The sequence below is a fragment of the Pleurodeles waltl genome, chromosome 12 (genome assembly GCF_031143425.1).
Source record: "Pleurodeles waltl isolate 20211129_DDA chromosome 12, aPleWal1.hap1.20221129, whole genome shotgun sequence".
Taxonomy (NCBI): domain Eukaryota; kingdom Metazoa; phylum Chordata; class Amphibia; order Caudata; family Salamandridae; genus Pleurodeles; species Pleurodeles waltl.
Window position 1 is genome coordinate 304,669,019 of NC_090451.1, and position 20,224 is coordinate 304,689,242.

Consider the following 20,224-nt stretch of genomic DNA (forward strand, 5'->3'; position numbering starts at 1 on the left):
AACAAAAGTGTGATATTTCTATAGGTCATGTAGTAATAACAGTTAAAGCAGATTGTGGTTCACCGTATACTACAGTGAATGAAAAGGGATGGAGGGAGCAACTTGTTTCGAGCTTAGGCAGCACTCTAGAACTTACAAACATGTGCCCGAAAAGATTTACAGGAGAAGATATAAAAATGGTTTGTGTAAGCTGTAAACTTTGTCACCTTGGCAGGACAGTCGGTTGTAGGTTGGTGGGACCAAGAAGAATTGGGAATTGTTTTAGATCCCAATAACTCGGATCCTGTTACAGTTGTACAGTCAAATGAAATGATGTTTGAGAAGGAGATCTTGAATGAACACCCTGAAGTTTTTTCTGGTAATATTGGAGAATTGAAGGGATTTCAACACCGGGTCAGACTGAAGCAAGACATTGTGCTGTGTGTTGGCATATACCTTTGGCCTTGAGGGATGAGGTTAAAAATAAACTAGATAAGTGATGTGCAGCGAAGGTTATTGAAAGAGTAGAGGTGTCTGAATGGATTTTTCCATTAGTTATTGCAAGAAAAAGCTAGTGTGAAACTTAGATTGTGTTGATATGAGAGACCTGAATACGTTTATTATTGTAGATCAATTTCCCTTACCCAAAGTATGTGAAATCTTATCGACCACAAATGGAGTCCAGTGGTTTACCACCATTGACCTTACTGCAGCCTACCACCAGGTCCTCTTGCATAAGAAAAGTAGGAGCCTCACTACATTTGTCATACCACTTGGATGTTTCAGATATGTGAGAGTTCCATTTGGTCTGGCGTCTGCAGCCGCTATGTTCCCATGCATTATGTTTGAGTTGTTCAAGGACTTCAAAAACGTAATGTTTTTTCAAGACGATTTTGATTATGGGGAAAACAAAAGGAAAGCACAACAAAACTAACTGTCAGAGAAGTGATGAATATTCTTAAAAGTAGAGGGTTGACTGCAGAATTTAAGAAATGTAGATTTGCAAAACACTGCCTAACATATTTAGACCATGGAGTGTCGGTGAGTGGTATTAGACCTAAGAAAGAATTACTGGATACTGTTGAAGTCCCCAGTACCGAATAGTAAGGATGAAGTTAGAGCATTTTTGGGGCTTGTAGAATTTTATTCAAAATATTTAGAGAACGTCTCGAGTAAAACAGATCATATTAGACAACGTCTCAAAAATAAAAATAAATTTGTGTGGACAACACGAATTTTAGGAAGGAAAACAAGAGATATGTGCACCTATTCCTCTACAAGGTTTTGACCCCAAATTATGATCTGTTGCCATCACAGGTGCCAGTGGTAGAGGAATTCGGGCTGTATTAACTCAAATTGATGACCGGGGTAAAAAATGTGTAGTGGCTTTTGGTTCACGTTCATCGACACTTACCAAAGAAAAGTACTTGGCAATAGAACGTGAAGCATTCTCATGCATGTGGGGTTTAGAACATTACAGACCATCCATTAGGGGAAGTGAGGTAGTCCTAAAGAGTGATCACAAACCCCTCACCAAAGTATTGTCCACAAAGGGATTATACAATGCTTCTCCACGTTTGGCAAGATTATCTATGAAATTGATAGATTATAAATACAAAGTACAGTACATGCCAAGTGTGAGGAACAAAGTAGCTGATTTCTTAAGTAGCCATTACCCATTATTCTGCGAAAGACATTGAACATTTTAGTGTGGCAAATATTGAAGAAGGCAAAAGAATAATTTTACCAGAGGAATGGTCAAGAGCATAGGATGCAAATTTAATTTTTACTGAGGTCAAGGAATACATTTCAGATGGTTGGCCAGAGAAGAACAAATTACCTAACACCTTAAGAATTTTTGGGGAATTGAAGCATGAATGGTCAGTGGAGGATATTAAGATTTTAAGGAATGGTAGGATCAACCCATCAGAAGGACTGAGATCAGAGTTGCTTGTCATATGTCATGAGGGACACCTAGGTACAGCTAAAACTAAAGATCGTATGAAAAAATTGTATTGGTGGTCAGGCATGGGGTTAGCTATAAAAAGGGAAATCAGGAATTGCATGTCATGTGAAAATTCAGACAAAACGAAGGTCACCCTCAGGCGACCATTATGTCCTGTCAGCATACCAGATATGTCATGGGAAAAGATAAGTGTAGACATACCTGGTCCTATCTCAGACAAAGGACAGAAATATTTGTTGGTAGCCGTTGATCATTTATCGAAATGGCTGGAGGTGGAAGTTGTAGAAACCATAGATTCTAAAACAGTTGTTAGATTTCTTGACAAACCTTTTTTGCGAGAAGGGTTACCCAAAGTTATTATAACTGACAATGGTGTGCAATTCTCCTCTGGGACATTTGAAACATTCATTAAAAGGAATGGAATTAAGCATGTGACAATCTCAATCTATCATCCAGCGTGGTGCAGTGGAGAGATTTAATAGCGTAATCAAGGGAGCTATTCAGTTAGCTAAGAAGAAGAATAAAGAGTGGGAAGTTGAATTGTACCAGACTGTTTGGGCATTGAGAATTGCACCATGTGTCTCCACGTTGCTGAGAGGTGGGTCAGTGTTCTGAAAAGGCAATATTAGTTGGCTACCAAAAACTAAAAGAGTAGAATGAGACCCATAGTAAGGAGTAAGATTAAAAAGGCAAAGTCTGTATACAAACAGTGCTATGATACAAAGTATGGTTGTAAAACAGTAAAATTGCGTGCAGGGGATGTGGTTAGAGTGAAAAGAACGTTAAGAGTGGCAGCATTATTGAATGATGGGAAAGTTAGACACTTAAGTTCTTTATCCTTTATCAGAACAACGAGAGGAAAAGAAAAACATTTGATTGGTTGATAGAAGAAGAAATGATTTCCAAAACAACAGGGTTGCAACATGATTGTGGAAGAGTTTCAGAATGACAAAATTAAAGAGGAATCAAGGCAGAGTTGGTGGAGAATGGAAGCGTTGCAGAGAAAGGAAGTAATGCGGCAATATAAAAAGAGAATAGTAAGGAAGGAAACATTAGAAGACTGGTAGACTGTTGAAGAAAACAAATAAATTAAATGATTATATTTGTGAATTAAAAACTGTATAAATATAATAAATGATAAGAAAAGTTTAGTGTGGAATAAGAATATAATGTAATGTATCGCGTTATCACTAAATGTTATCTTTTTGTTAAAAAAAGGGTGGGATGTGTAGTGTTTGGAATAGGTATGCGTAGCAGAATGAGAATGTAGAATGTTAGTGATGTAATGAGTTGCCGCGGTGAGTACGGGAGAGACAGAGGAGACGTAGCAGATAAGACGTGCCAGGATCGCTTTGTGCCAGGATCGTCAATAGACCTATTCAAAGCATCTCCAAGGCTCCGGAGTGTCCTTACACGAGGTGGCCGGTCCGGTCCCGGCGTAATGGATGGTTTGCATTGGATTGCTGGTGATGTTGAAAAGGCGAGGTTGAAGATGTGGCCTTCGAAGTCTGTTGGGTGACTTGCTGTATCGAGGAGGCTGAGGAAGGTGTCTTTCTTTTTAGGGTCGAGCCTGCATTGCATGCGCTCGCGCATGCATATCACAGCGAGAGGCTTTAGTTATTAGAAAAGGGCTCAGAGCCCTGTCGACGTCACGTCAGTGTGTTTGGTTGGTTCGTGTGCTTGCCTAGTAAAATCTGCTTGCTTTCATTAGTGGAAGGCATGCACACGTCATGCCTTTTCCGATGGTTAGCCCTCCTCGAGCGCAGCGACATAGTACAGAAAACATGCGAGGCTCGCTGTTTTCTGTCGGATCGTGGACTACTTTTTCCTCTATTTTCCTAGCGCGATTTCGCTTGGCAGAAGTCGAGCGCTTTACACAGTTAATTTCTCTTTTTTGGGTTACGTACATAAAAGCACTTTTTTTCGATAGATGAAAAGTCGGGTTAGGAGTTTACAACGCGATCAGCTCTAACGTGAGCAAACGCGAGACCCTTTGCATTGCAAATGCTTGTTTTGAGCTTGTGTTGTCTGGAAGGTTGAAGTCACCCAGGGAACGCCGTTACTCAGGAGTTCACAGACTGGGGATGCAAAGAAATCCATTTGAAGAGATAAATGGTTGCTTACTTATACTGGAGGATAGCGTCATACAAAACCGAAGCAACAGACATTGACCCTGTATGTACACATACGTCTTTATAAACCAGTTTAGCTTTTGATGTTATGGCTGCACTCATTTTCTTCAGTACCATTTGCCTCTATTTCATTTTAATGCTGTTTCTGACTGCAGCCTTGTATAGGATGCCACATCTCAGCAGAATTCTGTGGCGCCTTCAATCTTTGACTGTTCTGTTCACCTTGTGGCCTGAGACTTCCTGGATGTGCAGGGTGTGGCGATCGGGTGTCAATAATGCATATCATTTTGTAAAAGAGATTGTTCACATCCCAATCTGACGTCTGCTATAGACAACTTGAAAAACAGGAATTTCCTGGAGATGGCGTTTTTACTTAACGTGTATTGATCTGTTCAACCAATAAGCGAGATATATTTTTTTCAGTCTATTTTCTTCTTAACCATGACGGCGCACATCTCTTTTCAATCATCAGATACACTGTAATCTCAGTATACCAAACATTGACTGTAATTCGTGCTCTTTGAAGATACGTCACACGTATTATTCCGTGACATTACAAAGCTTTTAAGTTTTTTTGTGGTTGGACTTTTCTCCTTTTCCTTCAGCTTTTGACAGCTATCACGCTAAAAATCAAGCAAGCCTCTTGAAATAAATGAAGTGTGTCTTTATTGTCCTTCTGCTGACAGGGCTGCTGCACAAATAGATTCGGTGTAAACCAGATACAGCTTTTGAAGATGTGCGACTAATTTTGTAAGGTCTTGAACTTGTCTTGCTCTTCAAAGCCACCTTTTTATCTTCGCACTGCCAAGTTTTTTCCATTTACTCGTAGGCATTTCTTGCACATTACATCACAATCGCACAAACGGCATCCGTATTTTTCTATTGCCGGTTGTTGTTAAGGACAGAAGTAAAAAAAAAAATTAGAACAAAGGTTGCAATTTAAAAGGTTGCAATTGATACACCCAAACAAGCATCTACAAAAGTAAATGATTTATAAACAGCACGTGCTACCATTAATCGATTCTTGTAGACGAAATACATTCCTGCATTGATTTTAGCAGTAAATTAATTATTTTAACCCTACAAGAAAAACATGTGCCCATCATTAGTTTTAACGTTAGAATTCGATATAATTAATTCTAGAAAAAAATACGCTTTTACTGGAGTAAACATTTAACTGGATACTTTATTCTGTGCGAAAATGTTCAGACGTCCATGTATTCTCTGTTGCAGTAGGTTGGATTTATTAATGGGTCATACCAAGCTCTATTCTTAACTGCCCATATTTTTGCTTCTGGAACTGTGCTTGACAGCTCGACGTGTTTTATACAGACTCGTGCTAAAATGATGTTGCTGGAGCATATGGAGTAAATATGTGCCCTCTCTTTACTAACCCTAAATGATAAGCCTTAGGAAACTGTTATTTGTCAGTGTTATAAACCAGATTGCTGCCCAGTGGTTTCAATTATCTTCAAAGGGTTTTTCACAGGCAGTAATAGTTATATAAAAACCTAAAATTTATTATTCAGGTTCTGCACTGGAGTCTTCGCAGTGATTATGTCCCTTTCAACAGAAGGCTTTTTAATGCTGACTTTTCACATTCCTTTTCATCTTTTTTTTTTATTATGTTCCCCTAGAATGGCCACCAAGTTAATACGGCTTGTTAAAGACAAGAAGAGCGAGCAGGCCGGCAGCGACCCCAAGCGGCCAGGACGGAACGTAGAGCTGGAAGAAATGATTGAGCAGCAGCAAGAGAAAATCCGTGAACTTGAGAAGCAAAACGAAGCCCTCCAAAACCGATTAATTTCTACCAAACAGCAGCTCCAGGTCCAGGGCAGCAGACACACGCCGTACGATCATGTGCAGTCCCGGATAAACTCAGGTGTCCGGAAACTTACCGAGAATGTTGTGCTTCAGGAGAGCATGCGCAAAGGTATACATAACACTTCAGTGTTGGTAGATGTTTTGTAATTAACTTTATGAGGCAGTGACTTTTATTCTTTATTTTTTGGGGGTTTGTTGTGGAGGTGCATATTTAGATTTTGAATTTGAGATATTAGCCATACATTCTTCCCATCACATGAAAGACACACATATGTGCCCCAGGCTCAGCTCTGGAAATGTCAGCGCTTTTCCCCGCACACTGCTGTGCCTTCCTTGGTACGAAAGGAAGAAGACCGGTCACCTCTCATAGTCCTCGTCCAGAGAAACATCCTAAAATCTACAGTGAATGTGCTGAACTCTTGAGAAACGTAATGTATCAACAAACATAAGGAGGTCCGAGCGATCTCATGCTAACGACTTCACTTTAAAGGCGCTGTGCTGGAAACCTCTCTGGAAATTTCTTACCTCCACCTGAGACAATGGAGGTGCTAAAGCAAATGCCTCCCTCGAAAGAGCTTACATCCATTATTTCCCGCCTACTACTAGCCCCCTCTTTTTATTCTGATCCCCATTACACATCCCAAAAAAAAGCTGGCTGGTTGGCACAGATTGCTAGGTAGCTCTACCCCTACCTTGTTCCTTACAGGGAATGTCTAATCAATATAAAATCACACCAGAACTATCAAGGGACATAGCAAGAGACATTTTGTCTATAGCATCCTGTCCCTGCTCTTCAGAGATCACAAGCAGTTGGTTAATCCCTGACCACACTGTGACACCAGTTGCCCTTGTCGTGCACTAGGCCACGGTTATCCACACACCATGCGCATCCTTCTGTGGAAGAGGAATAGGACTCCTCGGTGAATCGCTCACAACCATTACTCCACTGTAGACCAAACCCCGTCCTTTATTTATCTCCCTGACCGCTACCGCACACTTTCTGACCATTACAAAGGCTCAATTTTTGACAAGCTCAGTGTCCTTCACGACTCTGCGCTCTCCGCCCTTTCCAACAGTTAGAGGCTACACTTCTGTGCGAAACAAGCATTTGCAATGCAATGGGTCTCGCGTTTGCTCGAGTTAGAGCTATTAGCGTTGTAAATTCCTAACTGGACTTTTCTTGCCACATAAATTGAAAATGTAATGTAAACCAGTTGACATAAGCAAGTTAGTTCAAAGCACCATGGCGCCATGAGCCCAAAGGAGAGACACAAAAGGAAAAATAAGTTTGCTCGCAGTCAAACATATCGGCAAACGTACAGTTATCCATGTAACAGGGTCGATGACCAAGGTTGTAACAAAACTGCCCCAAGGAGGGACAAATGTAAAGCATTTACCAATGACAATAAAGGATTTTTGAAAGGTAAGCCCATGAACTAGTGATAGTCATGGGTGTGCGGTGGGCGTGGTTAAAAGCCCACCGATAGATTACAACACGTCAGAGCGCTCAACCTAAAAATGATCAAGAGCTGCACTTTGCAGATTTTGTCTGACCACTCTTTGCTGTCCCATGCACTAGCAAATCCCTTCAACTTTAATTTGTTCTTTGATAGTTATGTCATTGCTGGCCCATAAATGCTTCACCCTCAGACCTAATGCACATGATTGCATATTGCCAACCTTTATTTAAACCAATTACTATAACCCTTCTTTTTAAGAAAGTATAAATCCATTTCCGTTACTAGATCAATAGTAACCTGATCTAATAAAGACTGCTTTATGTACCTTTTTAACAACTCTTCTGCAAGCGTTCAGTTCTCATTGGCCACTCTCATTTCCTCGAGCTCTCTCTGCCCTGAACCCTGGATCATTCCATCCACTTCGGCACTTTAGACATAAATACATCCGGCAAGTGGGAGAAAACCCATACCTCTGAGCACCTTGTAGGCCATGATTTGGACATTCTGGTTTCTCATTGGCTCTTGGCCCTACAAAATACACTTCTCTCATCTAATCCCAATACCCTGCCTGCATCATATATTCTCAGCTCTTCTTCTGCTTGATCATTACTCAGTTATCTCTTTCGGACTCTGAATTTACATTCTTTTACTCCAAAATAATTGCCAATGAAGTGATGTTCAGTGAACCTTGATCCCTCTTCAAAACACCTTGAATTACATTCTCTCTCTTCCCCCAGCTCCTATTATTTTCACCTACTACTCCTGTCCTTCTAATCCCCATATCGGCATCCACAAATCCATTTTAGGCTCCTTCATATTCCTTCAGCCCCTGAATTACTTTCTTGCAGCATTTCAAGAGGGATCTTTCTCTCACTACCTTGGTTCTGTCATATGAGACCTCCCTATTCAGTCACTTCCTTCTCACCTTATTCTTTACTTCCAGATTCAAAACTGCTTGTGTTCTGCCTCTGCTAAAAAAAGACGTATTGCTAATATAGCATTTATTTTTCCGAAATTGTTTGAACAACCTGTATTGAGCCATCTTCTTTGTTGCACCTTGTGGTGTAACCTACTCAGTCCCGCCACAATCTGGCTTTCAAGCCTTGATTGTACAGAAACTACTCCTTACATGCCTGTCTTTATTGCCTGTGTACATCATAACGGCCTGTACATATTCTGCTCCATCTGTCCTTGGCGTTCAACACCATTGTCCACCCACCGCTACACATAGCCCTTACCTCAGTGAACATTACAGGCAACACTGAACAGATTCCCCTACTGCTTCAGTGATGACTGCTCCTTTTCTACCAGCCGGTGAGCCTCTTCAGTAAACCTCTACTGTTGTTGCCTCTCAAGACTCCATCAAGGCCCCCTTCTTACTCTGTTGTAGTGCCCTAGTGGATATAATCCCTTCAGTCGTCTTCGTCTATCACCTCTACACCAAGGTCACTCAAGGCATGTTTCGTTTTCCATTTAATATAGTCCCCGTACCTTTGATTTCCCTAAATCAGTCTAGCCATTGATGGCTCTCCATTTACTGATACTGAAATATTCTAAAATCAAAATATTGTACTTCACCTCTAAAACACTATGGCCCTCATTATGTCTTTGGCGATAAAAACTGCCTACCGCTGCGGCGACGGCCACTAAAAGACCGTCGCCACAGCTACTATCCGTTCGCCAAATTATGACCACAGCCGAAATTCCACCATAAGAAGGGCGGAAATCCCGCTGTGGACATACTGGCGGACGGCGATAAGGTGGCGCCATGCCAGTAGACCGCCACCAGCCTTATTATGAAAAATAATACGGCCTGGCGGTGTTCTGCTGGCGGGTGCTGCTAGCGGTAGCAGCACCCCCTGTTCCCTGCCGGAAGACCCCCTGGATTCAGGTAATTCGGGTTTCCGACAGGAGGGGGGGGGTGTTGTGTGTGAGTGTGTGCATGAATGCAAATGTATGTGTAGTGTTGTTTGCATGTGTGTATGCATGTGTGTGAGTGCGTGTATGCATGGAAATGTGAATGCGTGTCTGTGTGCCAGTGTGAGTGAGTGTGTACGGATGTGTGCGTGAATGGGTGGATGCATGCGTGTATGTCTGTGTGAATGAGTGTGTCTGGGGGGTAGGATGGAAGGGAGGGGGAGTGTGGATGAAGGGGGGGTCGAGGGCGTCTGGGGAGTGTTGGGGGGGAGGGAGCCTCCTATCAGTGACAGGGAAGGAATTCCTTGTCACTGATAGGGCCTATCGCCATGGTTTTCGTGGCGTTCCAAACACCCCGAAAACCATGGCGGTAGGCAGGGTCATGATACCGCCGGCAGTACAATAGCGGCCGCCGTACTGGAGATTCTTATCTCGGAGTGGTACATTGGTGGGTTGGCTTTAGCCAACCCGCCAATGTCATAATGTGGCGGTAAGTACTGGCACCCTGTTGGCGGTGCTACCGCCACATTATCTCCGAATGCCGGGGTCATAATGAACCCCTATATTCTCTACCAGACCCTGTCTTGTCCTTACCTGATATTTATGCTCCTTGCCCCCTACCAGAAACATCAGTGTACTATTCAACATTGATGGCTATTACTGCTACACATCGCGTTACCAGGTGTGGAATGTTCACATATCCACCACAGTATCTTCCAAAAGCCTCAGGTCCTGGTCAATAGTAATGAACAAAATTAATGATTGTGCTAGTCATTAGGTTGGCCTACCCCCCCTAAGCTGCTAAATATGCTAAGTGAACTTCTTTAACCTCAATAAACAAACACCCTCCTCCTGTTTCTGACACCAGAATATGTCTTCACACAAAAACAGGGCACTACATGAATTACTAACACTAGTCTTCAAGACCTTGTATGTAAATATTGCAGCATACTTCACCCGCAGCGCTCCTACGATACATGTAAATTGCATTCTGGATACAATACTGGACCAAAGCAGCCTTGCATAACGTACTTTCTAATTCGTTAGTCTCCTGACCATCCTACATTGATACTGTATTCTTTCTACATTCGAATCAGTCACCTCTCTTTTGTCTTTTCCAATCTGCCCAACTATTTCAAAATATCTGAGTAGAAGTGTGATTGGGCAATGTTGTTTAATTGTTTATTTCTCAATTGTGTTATTGTGTCGCCTTCTCCTTCTTGAACTCACAAAACTCTCTCACTTCTGTGTCTAGTTTTCTGTGTAACTATGTACACAGTGCTTCATTTGTAAAAGAATGAGTGCCGATGCCCAGAGCTCTGGTTTGGGTGTGCTATTAAAAATCGAAGCACTGAATACTAAGGCTGCAAACTCATAAATTCACCTCAGTGTCTTTAATTCACTGCCAGACACTGTTGCCCCTTTATCTCACTATTGCTGGCCTATGCCTTCTCCCGGTGTTACAGTTTTTCCTTCTTTCTTTTTTCTCTTGTTTTCCCATTTGTCTGGTTTTAATTCTCTTGTTCACAGTTAATATCTGATGAGGAAAAAAGAGTACCAGTGGTTGCCACCGGCTCAATTTAAGCATTGTGTGTATATCATATCTAGTAGTAAAACATTACTCTTACTGCATAAAGAAATTGTGACCTCAAACCTTGATGTCTTGTTTAAAGGCCTTTTATGTCTCATGGCTTCTTTGATCTCTGTGGTTATGATTATAATTTGAAAACAAGACTCTTGCAGTACCATCTGTTTATTTATTGGACCCATCTAGACGAACTGCAGTCAAAGAGGTTGTTTATGTCAAAAAAGGTTCAGGGGTCACTCCTATGGTGTGCTCAGCAACCAATCACTGCAGATTATTTCAACCGCCAACTCCTCAGTTAACAATGACAGTCTTCTCTCTGAGAGAAGATGGTGTTTTGGTGTGATGAAAATGGGCACAATCCAATCACCTATCAGGAGGATGTCATTTTGTCTTATTTACTTCATTTAGCCCAAGCCAAACTTCATTTGCATCAAAAAAAGTTAATATAGCGACCATTACATCAGAAAATCTCCAAATCGGCTATCTTTTTTTTTTTAAATGACCGTCATCGAAGACTTTCTGGAAGAACCTAAGAAATTGTTGCGTCCGATTAGACACCTTTCCCCACCATGGGAGTTTAATAATATTCTTTTAGAGTTAGTGGGCTCCCTTTTTGAGCCAACACAGAAGGCTACATTGCAGCACTTCTCCCGAAGACAGCTTTTCTAGTTGCCATGACCTCTGCTCAGAGACTGAGTGAGGTGCAAGCTTTATCACTGTAGAGCCCTATACTATTTTCCACACTAAAAAGGTAGTGAGGAAACACATCCACCATGCCTCCCTGAAGTTGTTTATGACTTTCATATTAACCAAAGTATTACTCTGCTTACTTTCTTTCCTAATCCTTTCTTAGCTGCACCTGTACCCTCCAGTCACTATATGTCATAAGAGGTCTTCGCTTTAATCTAGGTAAAACAAAGGACCTGAGAAAAACCTCAGCAACATTTTCATAACTATGTCCAAATCAGACAGGGTTTAGCCACATCCAAGCAATCTGTTGGTAGATGAATAGTATCCTATATCACGTTATGCTACCAACTAGCAAACAAATGTCTGCCGGGGAAGCCTAGGCTCACTGTACCACAAGAAAAGCTGCCTTGTTAGGTTGGATCAGGTCTATACCAATTGCTAACTAATGTATGGGAGAAACATGTAAATTGGTCCACACTTTCATGAGGCTTTATTACATAGACTCAGATACTCTAGCGAATGCTAGGATGGACTAGTTAACCGTGACAAATCTTTTTAAATGGAGAATCTCTTTCTGTCAAACTACTCTCTGTACATTTAAAACAGTTTTTTCTATTTACTTCCTGCTACCCAACGAGTGCCTTCTGATTGATTAAGAAATTGAGCTTGTTACTCTATTTTAGTGTTTATGACTATCAATGAAGATTCTGTAATGCACATCAAATTCATAAACAACCCAGCCGCCTCTCCATTCTGGTATGGTTGAGCCAGTAAAAACCGAACTGGTTCTGTGAGGCACAACTGCCAATAGAGTGCATTATGGGTAGAGGAAGCTCATGGACTCTTAAAGAAACAGAATGATTGTTCTCACCTTTCAATGAAAAAATATCAAGCTGCATTTTTTCTTTTCCTTTCATACACTTTCGCATCTTTCTTTCACATCAGCTGCTGAACTGCAGGCTTGGAACTACTCAAGGAGGTTCATCTGTTAATTTCAAGGAAAAAACATAGGCCTTGATAGGCTAATATAAGGTGTTGCTCAACATAAGGACAGATAGGCTATTACATGGTGTTGCTCCTCATAAGGACAGGTGAACACTGACACCTTGTGTAACATGTTAATGGACAATACATCAATGAAAGGTGCTCTGCGGACCATGAACTCAGCAGGGAATTATTATAGCATGTATGAATTCATTGAATATTACAACAATGCAGAACTCGGACTACACATAAATAACTATTTCTTCTGGTGCTTTCTAAGGACTTACTACTTTCAAATTCACTTCCAGTTCCAAGTGTCAGTTGAGCTTAAGATAATTTTGCCAGAAACGTCACTTCTCCTAATCACTGTACTGTTGCTTAAAAGTTCAGACATGGAAAGTACTAAGCAAGAACTCATGAATGCAATAGGTGGGTTAAGCTGTTTGGAAAAAACTGTTGGTTGTTTTTGTGCAATGAAGGTGAACTGACAGGTTTGACAAAGAACCCAATTACTTTGATGGAAAGTTGATCTTAGAGGACATCAATGGGAATTTCGTTTTGAAAATAAAACATGGCTTAGGGCCTGATATAGAATTTGAAGGTCAGTGCACTCCATCACAAACATGATGGAGTTCCCTGTCCACCCAATCATCAGTCCACCAGCACTTTTCTGAGTAGGTCAGAACATATCTAATTTCTGACATCGATAACAACGGCGACTCCGCCATCTGAAAACGTATTCTGAAGGACCGATGGAGTAGAGGCCATCAAAGTAAGGACATCACTCCACACACCCTATTAACAGTGGACAGTCTGTTGTCTTTTTTTCTGTCTGTCACTGTCGGGAAAAACATCGTGGTCATGTACAGAAAAAATTATGAACACCACACCCTGGATACATACTGTCAGGATATGGGATTTTTTTTTTTTTGTGTTTTTCATAAACAAACCTCTACTTTAGAAGTTTGTTTCTGAAAAGCAAAAGAGGTTCTGTGAAAGGCCGCCTAACAGGCAGCTAGTGCCTTTAGAGGAGCTAGCATAACCTTAGTTTATCTGAGGCCATAGAGGTCACCACTGGGCCCAGCACTGAGCCCTAATTATGACAGGCCTTTGGCCATAAGGGTGGCAGACATAATGTTCGCCACCAATCTGATGGATGGACCAAAGTCTAAATTGGCCCCTGAATTTATTAAGTGTTTTTACATTTTTATAGGACTCCCGGGAATTACCTAATGAAAAGTACAGTTTGCACAAGACACAGATTTGTTGCTGTTAGCAATGGACACACATTTCAAATCCTTTTAACTGTACTTTACCTTTCTGACAGTTTCTCCACTTTAAACCACAAAAAAAACGTTTGTGTCAACCTAACTCTCAGGACCCTGATGGAAGTTCTTGGAGTAGTTAAAAAGTAAATGTATTGGGACCATCCTTCTTCTCTTACTTAAGTACCAAAGCCTCTAGCTTTAATCTTTGCATTTCCTCAATTTTTTTATACGCTACTAGATCATGCGGTTTAACGACTGTACTTCTGGAGTGGGAGTCAGCCAGTTCCCAACAATGTATGGAAACTGGAAAAGGAAAATACTACTAAAGCAATTGACTCATGCTAATGAGTAATCTTGAAGGATCCACAAGATACCTCACCATCTTCAAATTTAAGTTAACAAAGTCTGGTCTCCATGCCATTGCTTGTACTGTTAACTGCTGTGTACTGCCCAGCAGTTGAATGTGTTTTCACTCTACCTTCAGCAAGGGAACATTTTTTTTTTTTACTTGCATCCTCCTACCTAACCTTGAACGCCATTGACATGCCCCAGTTTATTATTTACTCCAGTATTAGAATGTTTATATATTCACATGCTTGAATCATTCCCTGTTGGCGAGATGGGAGTCCCCGCAGCATTATTATTAGCAACGTAGTAGTAACTATAGTGGAAAAAGGCCAAATGGCCTCCCACCTTAGTAGCATATCCTTGTCTATTTGAGAAAAAAGACCAAACCTAGGTTTCAGCCAATCAGGCTTCCCTTCCCTCGAGAACCCTCCTGCGAGAAGCTCCAGTCCTTCAGATTTTCTACTGCACGTTGTGCTAGGGAGTTTCCACTGAGCTCTACTCAGTTAAACCTTTAAGGAACTTTTTCTAGTGTTTGTCTACCATAGAAAGGAAGATTTCTTCGACATACAAAGCTTCAGGCCTCTTCCCTGGTCTAGAGAAAATCTATTTTCTCAAATTATAACCATGCCAGACAAGGAAAATAAAAGCCTCTTTAGGGCCTGCAAACCAGTGGTAAGAAGAGGCTTCATTTTGAAGATCCACACAAGGACTGCATTTATTGCCTTTATCCTGATCATGTGGCCAAGGACTGTAAGGTATGCAGAACATTTACTAACAAAACCCTCAAGGACAGGGAGAGCAGGCTATTTATTTGGCTACAAAAGTTAAAATCCAGATCAAACCCTGTTTCTGGTTCCGATAGTGAGGAGTCGTCTTCATCATCAAGAAAGCTCAACAAAATGAACAGATCACCTCAAGCTCATCATTCTGAGGATCTGCCCAAAAAAGCTTTAAAAAAGACAAAACAAGCGTCTTGAAAAGCTTACAGCCGTTCCAGTTCTCCTCACAGGAGGTTTGTATTTTCCAATAGAGACACTAAAGAACGTTCTGCTTCCTCAGAATGTTGAAAGAAAGCCTCTTCTGAGCCCCCCCACACCACTTACTGTGGTTCGCCACACTTTTAAAAAGCCATCTAGGAAAAATACGACGAGGACACCGTCGATGGCAGTGTCAAAAAGGGTGTGTATGGCCTCATCGATGTCCGCTACGACGACAACTATGTCTACAGCATGCAGTGCTTCAACTGTGCTTACCACGATAATCCCCTTGTCGATGGCATTTTCCGTCATGTCGTCGATGATTAAGGTAGCCATCACCTCACCTCCGTCAATGAAACAGTCGTTGACAGCGGCACAGTTACGGTCATAGACCGCCTCGTCGACAAGAGTTTCACTGTCATCGCAGCTGACTCCACCGACGACGACATTGTCGACGATCCTGCAGACGACGGTCAAAAATTATGACAATCTAAATTGCTGTCTCCATCGCTCACATCACCAAGTAAGGTATCATCTCTAGTACCTACACACCTCTTAGAAGAGGAGGACTTGCAAAATGAGGGCCCGTTTGGGATTGCACATAGCCCTTCAGAGTTGCATGTGAAATGCCAGGACTTGGATAAGGATAATCAGCATGATCCTCAATCCTTTTATTCACCTGCACAGCAATATCCTTACCAGGAACAAATGTTCCATTTACCCGGGTCCCTTATAGCAGACTTGCAATTGATGATAGACAACTACAGAAGGCGATTTCCACCAGCCAGCTGTGAAGTACAGCAGCCATCTCTGCCTCCTTCTTTACAACTTTCTTCCACACCTGTTAACCCGCATCTGAGGATGACAGAGAAAAGGGAGAGTTGCTGCATGCAATAACACAGTGGGATGATTACCAAATTCCTACTCCATCTTTGCCCTCCCCTCTCCCGATAGATTCCCCTCCAGGTGGCATCAGGGGATTTCACAGTTTACTAGAAAGAGCTGCAAAGAGGTTTGCACTACCCAAGACAACAAAACAAATGGTTTGTTTCCTTTATGATTTTAAGGAACCCTTTTTAAAAAAAAGCGTAAAGTCAAAGCCCTTTGTAGACTGCATATGGGATGAAGGCATCAAGGTAATGAAAAATCCGGCTACAGTCACTCCTATCCTGCCTCGCCTATATAAGAAATATAAGGCACCCGACGATTCCCCAGCCTGCCTCGCGGGACACCCCAAACCAGACTCAGTCATTACCCAATCAGCGCAACGCAGGTCTAGACACCCTTCGGCACCAATATTGGCTCCGCCAGACAAGGAAGGGAGAAGACTGGATAACATAGGGGAAACGCTTTTCCTTGATGGTCTTCTCTTATGATAAGGGCCTCTAACTCTTTGGCTATAATAGGCAGATATGACAGGCAGTTATGGGCAGACATTGCTCCCTACTTAGATCAACTCCCAGAGGAATCAAAGAAAGAAGCAAGTAAAATCTTGCAAGAAGGAGAAAAGTTATAGACTGTGCAATGGATATCACTACCACGGCGTTTCGGCAGCTGTCAGGTGTGGCTGTTTTAAGGAGGCAAGGCTGGCTCTGTGCAACTTCTTTTAGTCTGGAAATACAAAACAAGATCCTAGACTTGCCTTTTGACATAGAAGCCCTCTTCGGAAAGCATGTTGATGACGCCCTATAGACCATAAAGACCGATACGGACACAGTCATGTCCCTTGGCACCCTACAATTTAGAAAGCAGCCCTTTTGGGGTGCTAGAGGTCGGGGTATCCATCCTACAGGGGAGGATTCCAGCAATATAAATATCCTTCTTTCTCCTCTGCTTCTCAGTCCTTTCGTCCTCAATACCAACAGAGGCAGCCTCCGCAAGTGGCATATACGAGAAAAGCGCAAAGGGGAAGAGCAGGAAGGCAAGCAAAGGAAACAGGACACAGGCAATGACTTCCTAATGACTCCGTCTACGTACAGTTCCTCGGATACAAAAATAGGAGGAAGGATTTCCCAACATTTTCAGAATTGGCAAAAAAAATACAGCAGACCAATGGGTCTTAATCCTGGCCCAGTTTGGCCATACTTTGAAATTCCTCAGGTTCCCACCTGTAAGACCCCGCCTTCCGCATATGTTGAAACACCTGAATCTACTCAAACAGGAAGTCGAGTCAATGCTCCGCAAGGGAGCTGTAAAGAGAGTTCCAGATCAGGACAAAAAGAAGGGGTTTTATTCTCGGTTCTTCCTAGTTCAAAAGAAGTTAAAAGATTGGCATCCAATCCTAGATCACAGGGATCTCAATACTTACCTCAAGAATCAGTCATTCCGTATGATTACCTTAAGCAATATTCTTTCCCTTCTCAATTCAGGAGATTATATGTCCACCCTCGATCTACAGAATGCATACTTCCATATCCCTATACACCCAACCCACAGGAACTATCTCAGATTCATGGTTGCCAGAGAGCATTTCCAATTCAAAGTACTTCCTTTCGTTCTGAAATCGGCCCCAAGAATTTTTACCAAATGCCTAGCTCCAGTCGCAGCCTTCCTCAAAAGACACAAGCATCAGGTCTTTCCGTATTTAGACTACTGGCTGATCAAGGCCAAGTCTAGCTCTCAGGCATAGAGGTCGACATGCGCCTGCGTGGAGCTATTCGCAGATCTGGGCCTAACTGTCAACCGCAACAAATCAGCTTTCCAACCCTTAAAAAGAAGAACGTTTCTGGGGGCGGTTTTGGACACAACCAGCAACAAGGCAACTCATACTGGAGACAGGCTGAAAAGGCTCATATCCCTGGCCGGGCTAGTGCAAAAAAGAAGGTCTGTTTCAGTTCGCCTCTTCTAGTCCCTGTTGGGAATGATGTCCTCCTGCATTCCACTGGTGCCATTCTGTCGTCTCAGAATGCAACCCCTCCAAGAACAGCTGGACCTTCAGTAGACACAGTCCAAGGGGTCTTTCGACAATATAATCAGAATAACGAAACCCATGATTACATCTCTGTCTTGGTGGATTCAAGAATCTCACTTGTTGGTGGGACTATCTTTTCTCTTCTAACCAGCTCCATGGGTAATCACTACCAACGCATCTCTCGAAGGTTGGGGAGCCTTCCTTCAGAACTTTCAAGTCAGGGGCAGCTGGAAGCTGCATCAGAGGTCTCTTCATGTCAATGATCTCGTATTGAAGGCAGTCCGCCTAGTGCTTTGCGCTTTACTTCCACAGATAAGGGACTCATCAGTGCTCATTTGTACAGATAACACTACAACTATGCATTATATCAAGAAGCAGGGAGGAAAAGATCTCTCCTCTTATTACGAGAATCTCAGCGCATTTGGAACTGGTCCATCATTCACAGAGTGATTCTTTGAGCCGAACACGTTCCGGGCGCTCAGAACGCCATAGCAGACTCTCTAAGCAGGTCGACGTCATCCAACCACAAATGGCAACCGGATCAGGGGGTGTTAAATCGACTTTTCTCCCTATGGGGAAAACCAAACCTGGATCTTTTTGCCACCCCGCAGAATGCAAAATGCCAATTCTTTGCAAGTCGGGATCCCCATCGGGCTCTTGGGGGAATGCGTTTTCGATGGCATGGTCAGGAATTTATGCTTACGCTTTTACTCCCATTCCCCTCATACCGAGAGTACTGACAAAGATCAAGAACGGAAGCTGCAGACTTCTCCTGATCGCCTTGCATGGCCTCAGCAGCATTGGTCTACAGAGCTGCTTCTCCTCTCAGAGAGCCACAGCATCCCTCTACCAGTGACACAGTCCCTCCTAACAATGAGTGAGGGTCAAATTCTCCACCCGGATCCAGCTTCACTTCACTTGACAGCCTGGATTCTGAACACCATGAATTTGCACACCTACATATTCCTTCAGGCTGTAGAGTCATCCTCGCTAGAGCTGCAGCTGACAGTACAAACAAATATTATCACCTGAAATGGAGATGGTTTTGCAAATGGTGAAACAGGCTAAGGTACGTCCTTTCTCTTCATTGCCGGAGCAGATACTACTTTATATTCTCCATCTAGCCAGATCAGGTTTGGTGAACACTTCGATTAGAGTCCACTTACCAGCAATTTCGCGGTATAAGCGGAAGGACAACGCACCACATCTGTGGTCCGCAAGGGTCATAAACTATTTCTTAAAGGACTTTTTCAATCTTTCCCACCAGTCAGACCACCACCACCATCATGGCAGCTTAACCTGGTTCTGTCCCAATTAATGCATTCAATCCATTCGAACCTATTCACAAAGCAGACTTAAAATTCCTATCTTGGAAAGTCGCTCTCCTTCTCGTCCTTACCTCAGCCAGAAGAGTAAGCGAGATTCAAGCATTCACTATCCAAGACCCTTTCTTACAGTTCAAGGGAAACAGGGTAGTCTTACGAACAAATCTAAAGTTTATACCCAAAGTTCCTTCGGATTTCCACATTAATCAACCGGTTGTACTAAAATTGTACTTCCCATATCCTTGAACAACGTCGGAAAAGGCTCTTCATTCCTTGGACATTAAACGGTGTCTCAAATTTTATCTTGACAGAACTAGACACTTTAGAAAATCAAATCAACTTCTTGTGGCATTCAGTGCTCCTAGAAAATGCCAGTCGCTATCCAAGCAAGGGATTTGCAAAATGGATATCCTCTGCTATCGATTATTGTCATAAAACTCTGCACAGACCAACTCATGCACATTCAATGAGGGCGGTTGCTGCATCCACGGCGCTCTTTGCAGGCGTGCCCATCCAAGACATTTGCAGGGCGGCCACCTGGAAATCCACGCATATATTTTCAAGGCATTATTGTTTGGAAGAAACACCTCAGGGTGCTGTAACGGTAGTACAAGCGGCACTGCAGCACTTGTTGCAGTAACGGGGGGCTGTTGTATTTTTCTTCATTTTTTTTTTCCTGCCAACCCATTCTATATTGTGCGCACATTGTATAAGATGGTATTCTTCCCCTGGCAATGCACTATTTATCATTTATCATGGTACAGTGATCTTTTCTTCACATAATAGTTGACTATTTAATGTTTTCTCTTATTCATGATATTGCTTATTTCAGTGATTGTGGTAATACTTATCACA

At 42.4% G+C, this 20,224-nt stretch overlaps 1 protein-coding gene across 4 annotated transcripts in view; it reads left to right on the plus strand.

Moving 5' to 3' along the window:
* RPGRIP1L (RPGRIP1 like) overlaps window positions 1–20,224 on the plus strand; it is a 687,119-nt gene that overhangs the window by 81,827 nt on the left and 585,068 nt on the right. For all 4 annotated transcript variants that reach the window (XM_069216318.1, XM_069216317.1, XM_069216321.1 and 1 more), the window contains exon 4: window positions 5,715–6,010. In XM_069216318.1, coding sequence (XP_069072419.1) covers window positions 5,715–6,010 — 296 coding nt within the window. The remainder of the gene's footprint in view (window positions 1–5,714; window positions 6,011–20,224) is intronic.